Source organism: Cavia porcellus, unplaced genomic scaffold (genome assembly GCF_034190915.1).
Source record: "Cavia porcellus strain 051 isolate PalLab524CR breed Dunkin Hartley unplaced genomic scaffold, mCavPor4.1 scaffold_19, whole genome shotgun sequence".
Taxonomy (NCBI): Eukaryota; Metazoa; Chordata; class Mammalia; order Rodentia; family Caviidae; genus Cavia; species Cavia porcellus.
The window spans coordinates 26,721,881-26,737,115 of record NW_026947502.1 but is presented as its reverse complement, the minus strand read 5'-3'; the positions used below and the strand labels follow the sequence as shown (position 1 = coordinate 26,737,115).

The following is a 15,235-nucleotide window of genomic DNA, read 5'->3' as shown; positions in this document are numbered from 1 at the left end:
AACTAAGCCCCTAAATGCAGAGTTTCAAATGCTGGGCCCACCTGCCCCTGAAGTGCAGTCCACCACTGGACCTTCATGCTGCCGGAAGCTGAAACCCCTTAAACACGTCCAAACTGGTTTTCTGTCACTTGTGATCAAGAGTATTGGTGAGTACTGAACATTAGGACTGTTCACTGTTTCTACTGTTATAAATTGTGCTGCAGCAATCGTCTTTATACATACAGCTCACCATTGGTTACAGTTTTCTCCTGGCAACATTTTAGCAGCAGGCAAAAGGGCCCAGCATTGCCAGGACTCCATGAACAGCAAGGTCTTGTTTGGAGGCCGGTGGCATCTTGGATCCCTCAGCTCCACTCCCTGACACTGAAAGCAGGTGTGATTTTCAGAATTGAGTCCTGAAGAAACTTTATTATTTTTTTTTACAAGCCAAAGTTGTATTTGTTTTTCAAACAGGAAAATTATGTTAATATAAAACAGATAAAAACAGACAAAAAAAAACCCAGAACACACAACATACATAAGCACAATACACAAAGACCAGTGTAAACCCTTCCCAACCCGCTCCCCCGAGTTTTAAAATCTTTATTACAGTTCCCCAAAGATTAGACTGTATTGGAGAGGTCACAGTATTGAATCAGAAAAATAAAAGACATGTTTAAAAAGGTCTGTACACAGTTTGTGGGGAGTGGGGCCCAAGCATCCAACATCCAAAATAATGCAAGAGGGTTTTGGTGATTAACCACGGGTGTCCGCAACCCTTCCACGTCTGCTCATTCCCCGTTCACTTTTAAAAAGTTACTTTGAAAAAGGATAAAAAGTGCACAGACACTTTAATAAGGCACAGACAGATTGTTGTACAAATCATTTCATTCGGGACTTGGATAAGACAACGAGACAATGAAATACCAAGAAATGCCAGGAGGTCACGTGTCCCTGAGCTGGTGTCCCCTGCCAGACTGGGGCATTGATGGGGTCCAGCAGTGGGACATTATTGCCTCTCATTCACCAAGTCTTTGCACAAGCACATTCTCCGCTAGAATGGACTCCCCTGGGGTCCCCTTGAGCCTTGAGGGGAGTCCCAGAGCCCGGAAGTAGCAGGGAGCATTTCCTCAGTGCCTCCCTGGCAGGCGATCATGAGCTTGTGGGCCTTTATGGGCCTTGCTCCAAGCTGTCTGGCAGCAGCCCATGATCCCAGGGCCCCCCCATTTCAAAAGCAGAAGAGGCTGTGTAAAGCATGCTGTGGACTCTTAGCCACGAGGGCAGTCAATGGGCACTTACCTAGATGGACAGGAGACAACAGAATAGCCAGGAAAGCCTAAAGCATTCTGTCCCTGACATCTCAGTACCCTGCCAATGTTACACCTACAGCCTCGGAACTGGGGGATGCTCCTATCTGCTTGATCCCCTGCACCTTACTCCAAGGAGACACTCAGAAAATGTCTGTTGAATGACTCTGTGTATCTGGTATTGTTATCCCACTGAACACTGATACTCAGGTTTTTATTGCAATCTGATCATCTCCTCCAGACCACGAGCTCCTTACGGGCTTTGTCTTTGATACTGGTTCTCAACCCTGTGGCCAGAACATACCCTGTGCTCATCAGTTCAAATGACTGAAGAAATAGGGATGCAGGTCAAGAAGCAGCTGCCCCAGAGTGGCTAAATCCCAAGACTCCTTGTTCTGGGAACGCACTAGAAAAGCGGGCTTGCTTTGCCTTGGAAGCAGCCCAGCTTTCCCAGAGGCTCCACGTGGATGGGGATAAGACCATGACAAATGTGGCATCTCCTGGTCTTCCCCATCCCACTCAGGGAGCCATGGCTGCCACTGCTGCCCAGAAGGGGACATAATGGGCAGTGACCCACAGGGGCTGGAGACCCTGCACGTGGTTGTGGTCCATTCCCAAAGTTGCCTGTGTGGGCACCTCTGTGTAGCAGAAGGCCTTGGGCTGGAGCCATGCTCTTCCAGGCTCAGCCTGGCTGGGAGAATGTGGCAGTGTGTGACTGGTAAAGGAGGACACTTGTCCTTGCAGGGTGTGGGCAGCAGAAGGGCTGCAGCCTGGCAACCTCCACAGGTGCAGGTGCCCATGCTCTGGCCACAAGTTTCAAGGAAGAAAACCCAGACAGCCCAGAGCTTTCTGGGGGCTTAGGGGCAGGCAGTGGGGAGACTGGGATTGGTACCAGGCATTCCTAGGCTTGAATCCCAGTCCTGTCACTTCCTGACATGTGATCCTTAAGTCACTTTACTTACAGCACCTCAATTCTCTCACCTGCCAAATGGGGAGAATATATTAATTGCTGGATTCTAAGAATTATAGTTTTTTACACTTGAACACTTCCAATTGGAAGGAATTACACAGTTGTGGCATCTTAAAGACTGGCAGTGGCTTCTCAGCGGTACATGATGTGGTGCTTTATAATCAGAGGCGTCTTAGATGTGGCTTAATAGGGCACTAAGACCCGCTTCCTGGGACTCATGCCTGAATGCACCTCTCTAGCTCAGTGCCAAGGCACACAGTAGGTGTGAATAAGATATCCTGGTTCCCTTTCTGCCTTCTCCCACCCCCTTCTCCAGATGAAGCATAGTAGGAGATGTGCCCATTTCCTAAAGGATCAGGAAGTGCCTGGCTTAAAACATCCCCCCACCCCGCCCTCAGCTCTGGGCCCCAGGGAGACTATTTGTGGTGGCTGCAGAGCAGGTTGAGTAGGCCACTGGCTCCTTTTTTTCCCCCAGGTAACAGGGCACCAGAAGCATGCCTGGTCCACCCTGGGTCCAGCCCCAGCAGCTGGTTTCCTGGTGGTGGGTCTACGTGACCTCTGCTGGAACCAAGGGGTCCACTGGGAAGGCCAAGAGACAGGAAGAAGGCAGCTGGCTCTCCCAGGCCACTGGTCCTGTTGGAATTTGTGACTGTCTCAATCTAGTTAAGGGACAGATGGCTAGAGAGCCAGCTCTCTGGTGAGATCGTCCCATACAGAGCCTGTGCATGGCCCTGCCCACACCACCCGGCCCCAGGAAGTGGAGGAGTTCTGCTGAGCAAATTCAGCTGGGCACTCAGGCCAGCCTGATTCCTAAACTCTTACCATGCAAACACTGAGGTTCCAGTAGGTCCTGAAAGATTGTGCTGCAAAGTCCCAATGTAGCCACGTCTCCCAGATTCACTAGGGAAAGGCAGAGATCAAGGGTTCTCGCTGGGCAAGAGAGCGGCATTTCTGAGGTCAAGATCAGGTCAGAAACTCAGAACCAGCTCTAGCAGAGAAAGTGTGCTTGGCCGGGGACCTCTGGCATCCGGGGTCATGGGCTGGTCTTGTGGGACTGGCTCTCAGGAGGGCCCAGCTCAGCCTGGCTCCCAGCAAGGGATTATTAAGCAATGCTAAACTTCCCTGAACATTTCCCCTCCCCTTCTCTCAGCCAGAGATAAAGAGATCAGAGCTGTAAGACAAATGCTAACTGCTCTTTGCTAACCTACCCCACACTTCTTAGGACACTGGCCCCTCTTCCTAGGAGCTGATGGAGAAGTCAGGTACCCAACTCCTAATTAGGAACCCAAAAGAGGAGAGAGGCCAAGGAACCACCCCGAAGGAATAACTTAGAACAGGAGAACAAAGGAGCTCAGACTGGAGTCAGGAAAGAAGCAGGCCTGGGTCAGCCCTTCGCCCCAGATCTTGCAGAGTGGGGCCTACAGAGGTGTGCTAGGTGAGGGCCGGGGGGCGGACAGTGCCAGGGTCCCAGGAAGTACAAGCAAGCAGGTTTCGGGAGGACAAGAACCCATGTCAGCACTTTCAGTTAATGTCTCTAAGATTACTTAACACACTCATTGGTTTGCAAATATTAATTATCAAGCTGAGAGCCAGATCAAGGACCATGACAGAATCTGTTCCCCTCCTGCTTCTGCTGGTAGCTTCTGGCCCTGGGACACCACACAGGGACCACCATGGGAAATATGGAGAGCTGTTCATACGCTGGGATGGCATTTCCAAGTTTCATGTGAGTCACCTGCCTCCTTCCCAGGACAAGAGCACGTGCTCCAGGCTTCTCCTTGGAGCAGGGGAGGGTGTCAACACAGGCCAAAAGCATCAGGGACTGAGCCAAGGTGCAGTGTGCTTATGCCCCTGCCTGGGCGCAAAGGGTGAAAAGATGCCGCAGCCCAGAGCACCCAGTCTTAGCACCCATGAAAACGCTCCTCCAAGACTGAGAACCAAAAAGAGTGAGTGTTACTGATGTTCTCCACCCACCTGCCCGCACCACCAGCGGCTGCTTTGGAGCTGTAAACAATGAGATATTTTTGCCTCCCCTTAGAAAATCTGAGTGTCTCTTTTCTAGACCATCCAAGAGAGTGCTGTGTAGGTTCAGGCCATGTACATTCAAAACCAGCTTCTGTCATCCTCAGAAAATGAATGGTTTCTACTTGCACTAACATTAGGGCTCCGGACTGCACGGTCCTTAGTGTTAAGGAACTTCCTAGAGTCAGGATCCCTACATGCAATACCTATGTGTTCCCTGCTCTCTCATTCAATCTCACATTCTCTCTGTGTGGTCCCCCCCACCCCTCCCCCTCACATACACTCAACCCAACCCCGGAAAGAAGCATTGCACAGACAGAGGGCGCTGGTTCCCAGCTGGAAGGTCACCAAGGGATGGGCATCTACCAGGCAGTTCCTGAGCTTGCTTGGGATGGCCTTTCGGGGGCAAAGCACTTTTGAGCCAGAAGCAACCCTTGCCTGGGCTCAGCCCCCCAGGGCCTCCTCTCCACAACTGTCACACCTTGCCCACCATTGGAGAGTGGCAGATGAAAGATGGCTGCTGCCCTTGGACTCCCTGGTGGCTATGGTGGCTGCCCAGCCCAGTGGGAGCTTCAGAAAGGTGACCTTGCTGCAGCGAAGGCTGCCTGGAGGGCCAGGCTAGGGCCTGTAGATCTTGATGACATCCTTGATGGGCCGCCGGCAGATGGGGCAGCAGGCCCGTGCCTGCCTCTTGAGCCGCAGGCCGCAGCTGTGGCACAGGCACATGTGTCCGCACGTGTAGATGACAGTGTCCACCTCGCTGTCAAAGCACACTGTGCACTCACCATTCTTGCTGCCCGCCGGCTCTGGTGAGGAGAATGCTGGGGACACCGGGGGACTCAGCGGAGAGCTGGGGGCCGTCACTGCCCAAAGGGAGAACAGGACATCTATTAATACATATCTCAGTTGGCCTGTACCAGGGCAACCTCAAGAACGCAGTGCTTCTACCAGAGAACCCGAAGATGATTTGGAGACAGCAAGTTTGGTTTAGTGTTCTAGTTGTGCACCTTCTCCTACCCTTCCATCCCGTCCAACACCATCGGCACCGGTGGAAGCCACGTCTGCACATCTCTCCAGCACAGTATGGCGGAGGGAGGAATGGATGTAGGGGGAAGGGAGCCAGGCCAGCACCAGCCCCTGGGCCTGTGGGCATCTACACTTCCTTACCCAAGGATGATTCTGATGCTGAGGAGGACTGGTTGACACTGAAGGTCATATCCGAATCGCTGTCATCCTGAGAGCCACTGAAGGACCCTGATGGAGTCGTAGTTGCAGGACTGGACTGCAGGGTACCTGAGATCCAGAGAGACTCCGTGAGTGGCCGCGGGAGGCTGGACATGCCCTGCTTCTTCACTGTTTCACATCTTAGCCTCCCCGTCTGTCTAAGAGAGGACAAGAGCCACCCCAAGCCCTCGTGTCTCTGAGGACAGGGGAGCTCGTGTGAGCGGGGTGGCCATCTGCTCCCTGCCTGCCTGGCCCCCGCTCCTGTTTATTTTGGAAACAGCACTGAGAGGTTCTTTGGGGCACTATCTCACTCTCACATGTCCAGTAAGAACTTCCACTCCTTGGCCCCAGGGGAGTTCAGGGAAGGGCCTAAGTCCCAGCAAGCCCTCAGAGGAACCTATCCTGTGAATTTCTCTACAAGAAAACGATCATTCTCTTAAGAGGTAAGCCTGGCTGCAGGAGCCACCCTGTGGGGAGGGCCTGCCTCAGAGTGAAGCCAACACCAGGGAAGGCAGAGGTCTGGCATGGAAAAAGACAGGGAAGCCCGATGACATGCTTTCAACATTTAGATCCAGCTATTCCTGAATCCACCATGGACTTCTGGGTTAGATGTAGGTACACATTTCCTTTTTTGCTTAGAGCACTACAAATGGCATTTTTATCACTGGCAACTCCAGGGTCCTTGACTTGGACAAGTTTTCTCCCCAAGGTTCACTGATTTAGGTAACTAGATGTTACTTCTCAGGACAGAGAGAAATGCTCTTTCCTTTATTCCACACGAAGAGGAACGGTCAAATAATGGAGCACTGATGCTGCTCTGAGGTAGGGATCAGAGGAACAAGTCCCTGACCCCTCGAAACAATCCTTCCTCTTCTCCTTTCTCTTCCTGATCACTCAAGACTCTTTCTGGTTATTCTGGAGGTGCTGGGGGTGACGTGAAAACAAATGAGGCTTAGTCCTTGTGAAGACCTAGTGGGAACTTGGACAACCCATGTCAGGTTGAAATGATGACTATGTCTGATGGCTGTTTGAAACACAAACAAACCTTTTAACAAAACCCTTGCCACCCTGCTCCTCCGCTGCCCTCATTCAGACACCACCAGTTGCTGCTATAACTATGAGGGCTGATTAAGAAGGTCGTGCTAGACACCTGCTGGAGGCATAGCATGGACTCCATCCTCAACCCCACCATGCATGTGTTACTCTTAATTCTGCCCCAGGGAAAACTGAGGCTGAGGAGAGGCTGTGAGGTGGCCAACATCTCCACAGCTGACCAGTTGTGTCAAGGCTGTCATTTAATTTGTGCTTTGATTCCCATCCATAGATGGGGGTAATGTTAACATAAGGTCATTGGGATGGTAATATGCAGTGAGACAGCATGTGAAAAGTTGACTTTCTCTTGTTTCTTGGCCTTGAGTCTGGAAAGGTGCGAGTGGATCTGTGCTCCCCAGAAAGCTTCCCTGACCACTGTCCAAACTCTGCCACGCTGGGAGAGAAGCCTCACTACTGTAGCCCTGTCATACCACACCTGTGCCGGCTTCCATGCATGGTGGGTGCCCTGTTCTCTGGGGGTGCTATCCTGGACTCCAGGCCCGGCTCACATCTTGTGGATTCTCCCTATTGAAGAATGAGTGAAGGCAAGAATGACCCCAAAATAGGAATGGTTTAAGCCTTTCTCCTGTTCTGCTTGGATGTAACTCTTGTGTGTGTCACCGAATTTACTTAGTTTCCTACATACACTCACGTATGTCTCGGAAAAAACCTATTAAATTGTAAGAAGGAAATAAAAACACGCTGGCCATTTATAGACTGCACACAGCCTGCCAACGGAGTGCAGCCAGTTCTCCTAGACTCGGGGTTTACAAAGTTTGTCCAGGCCATGAGGCCTGCCTCACTGGGGAACTAGTTAGGAATGCATTTTCTAGAGAGTGCTCAGACCTACGAAGGGGGAACTCTGGCAAGGGCACAACCAAGAACAGTCTGGTGACAGGTGCTCCTGACACACGCCCAGGCTCATGGGGGCAGGTAGGAAAGCCAGGAAAGCCCGAGGCTGTACCCCGCCCGCGCAGGCGCAGTGGGGCGGGGCGGGACTCACCGAGGAGGCGCAGCTGGCCGGCGGCGCCGCCACGCACAGCGAAGAAGGCCCAGAGCGCCTGCGTGGTGTCGACGCACAGCAGGCGGCCGCGCGGGCGCCCGTTGACGCCCAGCAGCACGTCGCCGCCGGGCCGCAGAGTGAAGCTGAGCGCGTCGCCGCCGCTGGGCACGGGTCCGGCGCGCGCCACCACCCAGTACTCCTTGCGGTCCAGCAGCGCGTCCGGGTCGGCCGGCAGCTCGGCGGGCCGCAGTGCGCCCGGGTCGCACGACGTGATGCCGAAGGCCAGCGCGCCGGGCGCCGCCAGCCCCGGACGGCCGACCTCCACGAAGAGGCTCTCGCCGGGCCGCAGCGGGCGCTCGGAGAAGACGAGCGTGCGGCCGCCCTCGGGCCGCGGCGCGCAGGCCACTTTGCGGTCGGCAGACAGGCTCACGTCGGGCCCGCGCGTCGCGTGGAAGCGCAGGTCGGCCTCGAGCAGCGCCGGCGACGACGCGGGCCGCGGGCGCTCGCGGGGCCCGCACGGGATGGCGGCGGCAGCCGCGGCGTCGGCCGGTGGCGGGCCCGGCGTGCGGCCCAGCCCCAGGTGGCCCAGCTTGGCCACCACTTGGTTGTTCTCGAGCTCGTTGTTGTCGAAGTTGGCCGCGTCGTGGCTGCTGGGCGGCAGGCAGGCGCTGAAGCGGGCCTGGCTGAGGCGCGCGGGGGGCAGCGTGTCGGCGAAGGCGCTCTCTGCGGGCGGGGTGGGAGGGGAGGTCGAGTGAGCCCCAGGGCGCAGGACCCGATTAGAAATCCTCGGTTAACTTGGACATACTCTTACCTTTCGGAGGTCTTTCTGCCCTTTTCCCCTCCTGCTCTCTTCCCTGCCTCCTCCTTCCGTACCTCCTCCTCTTTGTCTCCATCCTTCCTCCACTTCTTCCCTCTTTACTCAACCCTTCCCGCCCTACTTTTCCTCCTCTTTCCGCCATTCTTCCTCTTCCCTCCTTTTCTCCCTTTCCTCTTCCTTTATCTTTCCTTTTCCTCCCACCATTTCCTTTCGTCTTCCTCCATCCTATTCCTCCAGAAGTTTCCATATCATCTGAGCATTTAAAGAGCATAGGGAAAGCCCCTAGTGTCTCACCTCCCCTCCCTCTCCATTCCCAGTACAAAGAGTGGACCCTGCCTTGGCGCTGGCATGCACCAAGTACTAGTCTGAGCTTTCACACAATACCTCCTTGAGCTCTCGCAAAGCTCCTGCAGGCAGGCACTCTTAGTCCCTGGCATTTACCAAGGGAACTGAGGTAGAGCAGCTAGGAGACATGATCAAAAACACAGTCACTCAGCTGGACCTAGGCTGTGTGGATGCTTCGCACCCTGCTTCAGGGGAGCCCGATGGCTGGGTAGAGCAGGTCTCCGAAAGGGCAGAGTGCAAAAGGTTTTTACAAGAGAGCCACGCATTCTATACAACAGAATACAAAAGTGAAGTTTTTAAAAAGTAGCTATGAAAGTTTTTTTTGAATAATTGTTAGCATACGGAAAAGTTTTTTCACATTGTATAGCACAAGAATAAAAATACTGTTTTATCAGTATAGGTCTTCAGAGTTGAGTAAATAAGTTTATTTTCTCGCTCCCTAATTAGAGTGTGAGTCCCTGGTGGCAGGGCTTTGGCCCGTTTCCTCACCCATGTTCTCCAGGGTGTTTGGCAAATAGCTTTCACTATTAATAGTTTATTGTATGAATGAGTGAATGAACAAGGACTCAGAGATACTGCTATGCTGAACAACAAAGCAGTCATGCAGTCATTAAAAATAATTGATTTTTTTAGTGGTAAGAATACTGTTATCCATAATAAATACATGAGAAAGTTTCTGAAATTTAGAACCCCACCTAACCAAGGCATTGTTAAATGTTGCCATTACCTAGTTTGTATCATGGAGTGGGGCATATCTTCCTTTTTAGTTTTCCCAATCTACAGTGAAGTCATCCTAATGAATATGCTTTTCAAACTCTATGCGCCAGACACCTTCCACATAAGCAGGGTTACAGCTTTTCTTAGAAAATCAGGGAGGGTGGTAAGGGCCTGCTTGCACAGCTGAAACTGGCTCTTGAGGTGGTGTGATAGCCCCTTTCCCAAGGTCCTGAGGTGGCCCTCTCGCCACATTCAGCTACTTACTGGCTTTGAGTTTACAAATCTTGTCTTAGAGGATGCTTTTCCATATATGGCCTGAGGAAAGATGTGGGATTTCAACTTGGTTCTTAACAAAAGTATGTATGTGTCTATATCATTTTATTTATGTGTAAGAAGTCAAATTCTGCAAAGGAATGTAAGAACATGGTAATTATCTCCCAGGGGGAGAGATTATGGAAGACTTTAGATTTCTCTTTCTATAATAAACATGTCTACTACAAATTCTTACCAGAAAACCATCAATAAAATTTTTTTTAAATCATGTTTTTAGTTAATGTATTACAATGTGAGAAAATGCCCATAATAAAACTCTTGAGTGAACAAAAGAGGCTACAAAACTGAATCTGTGGTATGATTCTAATTTTATGGTTAATATATGCATGGGAGGAAATAGGTGCATATGAAAACCATAAGAATGAAGTATATAATTCGAGGATAGCTACCTCTGGGTGGAAATTTCCTTTATAGTTTTCTGATTTTCTCATTTTTCTCTAATACAGATTTTGTAATCAGAAAAAAAGAGCATCTACAAAGTAGAATAAAACAAGCACCTTTCCATAAAAGGCATTTTTTAAGACAAGCAGAAGTCTCTGGCAGTTTCGTAGTGTAATGCACTTTTCCCTGGGCTCCCTAGGGGCCCACCCGCAGTTGTCCCGCCAGGCCAAGCCCACAGGCATTGGCCTCTGCTTGCTTGGGGCCCTGCTCTTGCTGCCACACAGCCTGTCCCCCATCCCAGCACCCCTCCTTCCTGCCCCTGGTGGCTCTACACGGCAGCCTGTGCCTCTGCATAGCACCAGTGGTCCTGTGTTGATGGGCAAATTAAGTTCGAGTCTTGGCTCAGGCTTTCTTGGTTCTTTGACCTCAGAGAAATCTTCACCCCTTGGAACCTCAGCTTGAAATGGAATAATAGTGGTAACACCCGCCCTGCAGCCCTAACACCCCATGTTACAGGGATTAAGTTACTCTTAGAGTGAACACGCAGCGTGGCACAAAGTGTTCAAAACGTGCTAGTTTGCATCATTTGATTCAACAAAATGCAGAGCTTGGCCAGGTGCCCAAAGCTACAGGGTACTAGGTGAAGGGAGGCGAGCAAACGGGCGTGGCTTGTGTGTTCTCCATGCTCCTGCTTCTGAGGTACTATGATGAGTGCTGCCACCCTCCTAGGTGGCTCTGTAAGGTGGGCAGTTTCAGTGAGGGAGCTCTGGGACTCCTCAAGGAGTTCCTCAAGGTCACAGAGTCGGAACGGCAGAGCTAGGGTTCTCTGAGTATATGAAAGCAGAGTTGCTTGAAGTGGGGGCTGATGGGACCAGAAAAGGCCTCTCAGATAGTGATAAAGGGACCAAGACCTGAAGGCTGAGGGGGTCGAAGGTGGTTAAGAGTAGAACATAAGCATTCAAGACACAGAGAATGGCAGATGAGATGGTTTATATCTAGATGTCACCCAAGAGCCTCATTTGCCCAGGTGAGGCCTTTGGAAGGCAACTGGGGCTTATCACTGACTTGCTGTTAGGAGATGGGGTCTGGTCAAAGAGGCAGGGCACGGAGGGGGTGGCCTGAAGTGGTATCACCCTGCCTCGCTCCTTCTTTCTCTGCTTGCTTGCTGCTTCTCTTCACCATGCCCCTGTGCCGTGCCATCTTGCTTTGAGCCAGCTGACTGGTTATAGACCAAACCCTCTACTGAAGGCCAAAACAAACCTTTCCTTCCTTAAATTTCTGGGACTGAGATTTTTTGTCTCAGCATTGAGGACAGTGACTGAGGTGTGAACACTGAGGCCCTAGGGGCTTAGAGTGTTCACAAAGCAGGGTTGTAATGTATGTGGCAGTACAGACCGAGACCCAGTGTGTACTGTAGCCCCTTCAGTAAAAAGGCAAGGTACCCTCATCCTAGGCAAGCAGCTTGTCCCCTATGGCTATTTCCCTCTCTGAGGTAGGCCTGTGGTGCATAGTGCCAGCCGAAGCCCGACATCCACATCTCAAAATCCACATCTCAAAATTCTCTGAGGAGAACCCAGAGATGTCAGGCAGAAATCTAGTAACATCTCCAGGTCAGCAAGGCAGCGCATCAAAATCCCCCAGCTTCTAACCTGTCATGTCTCCAGCTGTCCTCTGTGGACCTGAGGAAGTACACACCGTCACGCCCCTGAGTGCCTCTCAGATTCAACTACTGTGCCAGCCTCGCCACCCTCCTCCATGACTCTGGAAACTGGTACACTTCATAGTGGGGGGCACTGCAGGTGGAGTGAGTTACTTCGGACCTCACAGTCACGGTGGAAATGGGATTCCAACCCAGGCTGAGATCCAAAGCCAGGCACCCTCTTTTTCCCACAAATACCCTCAGAGCTCCGTCCTGGCAGCAGTCCCCAGGCCTGGCACGGTGAAGCTGTAGTAGCAGGGCAACCTCCCACTCTGCCTTGGCCTCCTCCAGCCCTGGCTCTGGGCCTGGGATGGAGCCCAGTTTTCCCTTTCTTTCCTTCTCCTTTCTCTCTTAACTCAAATCCATCTGCAGCTAGAAGTAAAGCAAAATTTATATCCCAAGGGAAATTATCTTTGTGTGAAGACCAAGATGAAAGTAGGAAGAACTTCAGACAGAGGGAACCACCCATCAGCAACCTGTCTCTGGAGGACTGATTCACACCACGCACTGGGTAATGGGAAATAATGGGAGTTGCCGGCAGAAAGGATGGAGACAGAAAGGATGGAGACGCAGAGGCAAGGAGGATCCTGTGTGTTTGCTCTAAACTTCCAAGTGGGTGGGGCCATGTGCTGGGAAGGGCTGCTGGGGCAGGCAGTGGGCTGCTTCCCAGCCACCAAGACAGAGGATGGGAGGTAGAGGTTTGGCTGCAGTTCAGAGCAGGCGTCAGGGTGGGGTATGAATTTGGAGCTGCTCTGGTTTGTATGTGGTTTGTCTCCCAAAGGTTCCTGTAGTAGATGCTAGGTCCCAAGTGTGGTGGTATTAAGAAGTGATGGAAATTCTGGAAGGTGGAGCTTTGTGCAATGTCACTGGGGATGCTGCCCTTGTAAGGGATTGATGCTGGTCTCTTGGAATGACTTAGTTCCTCCAAGAATGGGATATTAAAAAAAAAAAAGTCTGACCTCTGAAGCTCTCTGGCTTCCTGTCTCACCATGTGATCTCTTCTGTACCAGCTCCCATCAGCATGATGCTGTCTACCAGGAGGCCCTCACCAGGGGCCAAATGGATAAAGCTGCCTGATTTTGGACTTTAAGCCTCCAAAACTAGGAGCTAAATAAATCTCTCTTCTTTACAAAATACCCAGTCTCTGATATTTTGTTATAGCAACAGAAAACAGACTACTACCGAGGTAAACATCTTTAGAGGGTATTCAAGGCTTGCCGATGGGCTCAGCCTTGAAAGAAGGCAGATAAGGAGAATGGCCTTGCTTTATGATAAACTGTTTAAGTCTGCAGTTTTTATGTCTTTTCTTCTCTTTCTTTCCTTCCCTTTTTTTGTGCTGGGAATTGAACTCAGGAGCTCAAGCTTGCCAGGCAGGCGCTGTGCCACTGAGCTACATCTCTGGCCCTTTGTTTGTATTTCTATATGCATTTGCATTACACAACTTATTAAAGTAAAACGAAAGAGTGTGCCTTGTTCAGAATCTTGGGACTCAACACATGCAGGTCAGGCAGTGAGGAACAGCAGGGAGGTGGGAAGAAAACCAGGAGCTGGAGAGACTCGGGAGCGTGGAGAAGCTCTCTAGAAGTGGAGGACAAGTCAACCTGGGCAAGTAAGAGGCAGAAGTAAGATGGGGACAGGGCATGAACTCAGGATTTGGCAGTGCAAGACGAGCTTGCCTGGCTGCTGTTCAGGGAAGGGTGGATTTGTGCCTCATGCCAAGGAAAGAGATAAACAGGGTGGTAAGGGCAATACTTTTGAGGAATATTTGCTCTGAAAAAGAGCAGAGACAAGAGGCAGTAGCTGTTGGAAGAAACAGTCAAGGGTGCTTTAAAAAGACAGAAGCAGAGTAGGGGCATGGGTTAGTGGTAGAGCACTTGACTAGCACGTGACAGGCTCGGAGTTTAGACTCCAGTGCTGCAAAAAAACCAAAATAAAACAAAAACCAAAAGGATGGAAGATACCAGAGGTTTTTGTTTTTTGAATCAGGACCTCTCTATGTAGCCCAGGCTGGCCTCGAACTCATGGCTATCCTCCTGCCTCGGCCTCCTGAGTGCTGGGATTACAGGTGTGCACTACCATGTCTGGCAACCAGAACTCTTAACACACTGGTGGGAATGATTTGGTAGAGACAGAAAAGTGGATGTAGGCTAGGAACAGGCAGGAGGGCTCAGGAGTAGCCATGGCCACTGCATAGCAGGCAGAGGAGGAGGGGACCTGGGAAGTGGATGTAGGGATTGAGGAGAGAAGATGTGGAATGTCAGCAGGGGCATGCTGGAGTTGACCCCCAATCTGTTGGCCACCAAGCCCACAGTGATTGAGATACTGCTCTTCTGCCAACCCAAATAAAACCAGACTGGGGCAGACAGACACTGGGTGGTCTCTGACCAGTCCTGACTGTGACCTCAGTTTCCCCACCTGCCAAGTAGAAAGTCTTTAGGCCTGTGGGGGATTAAACAGGGTAGAACTTCGGAATAACAAGGTGCTGGGCATCGTGTCTGGCAGAGTAGTTCGTCAGGAACCCGTAGAAGGACAGGGGTGGTCAGAGAGTACAGGTTCTCTCCAGACTGGGAAAGAATGACCGTTTAGTCCATCCTTTCAAGCAAGTGTCTCATGATTGGGCATAGAATGGGTGCCAGGCCAAGCCTGGCTTATTTGGGAAGAAAACATCAGTGATCAATGCCAGTCACCCTGTGCAGGTCTCCACTGGGGCTCCATACAAAGCCAGCTCACAGGGTGCTCACAGGTTCCTTATGAGGGACTCCTGGGTCACTGGCCATGACCCCTTCCTCACAGACATCACTGGTGAGCAGGATGATCTCTGCCAAGTCCATAACCCTCTCTAGACTTGACTTTCCCACCTGCTTCCTGGAGTGGAGCACCTGGACCCCTAAGCACTGGACCTAAATCTACCCAGAGAAGTCTGCATTAAACACTTTGTTCCTAATGCTAACAAGCTGACATCAACTTTACACCAAGCAACTGGACCCTGCCCACATCATGAATCTACAGTGAGCCCGCAAATAAGGATGCACCTGTTTCTAGCCTTATCCGGTTCTTGTGAGGAATAGAAAACATTACCCATGTAAGTGCCCCGGGGTGGATCATAGGTGGCCAGCCCTCCCTGCAGGGTTCCCATCAGTGCTGATGCAAGACGTTCTAAAACAGCTGCATCTGTATGGAACAGGTACTGAATCTTTTCCTTGGCATTACTGCCTAAGCTATATGGTATCAACTATTTATATGGCATCTACATTGTGTTAGATAGTATAAGCCACCTAGAGATGATTTCAGTATACAGGAGGATGTGTGTAGCTTCCATGGAAGTACCACGTCATTTCACAGGAAG

At 51.3% G+C, this 15,235-nt stretch overlaps 1 protein-coding gene across 1 annotated transcript in view; it reads right to left on the bottom strand.

The window, feature by feature from the left end:
- Positions 1-388: 388 nt before the first annotated feature.
- The window catches only part of Neurl1b (neuralized E3 ubiquitin protein ligase 1B), a 36,130-nt gene continuing 21,283 nt past the window's right edge, over positions 389-15,235 (bottom strand). The window contains exons 3-5 of the mRNA XM_063230792.1: positions 7,598-8,320; positions 5,446-5,571; positions 389-5,141 (exon numbers count right to left, since the gene is read on the bottom strand). Of these exons, the coding sequence (XP_063086862.1) occupies positions 4,897-5,141; positions 5,446-5,571; positions 7,598-8,320 (1,094 nt within the window). The 3' untranslated portion in view covers positions 389-4,896. The remainder of the gene's footprint in view (positions 5,142-5,445; positions 5,572-7,597; positions 8,321-15,235) is intronic.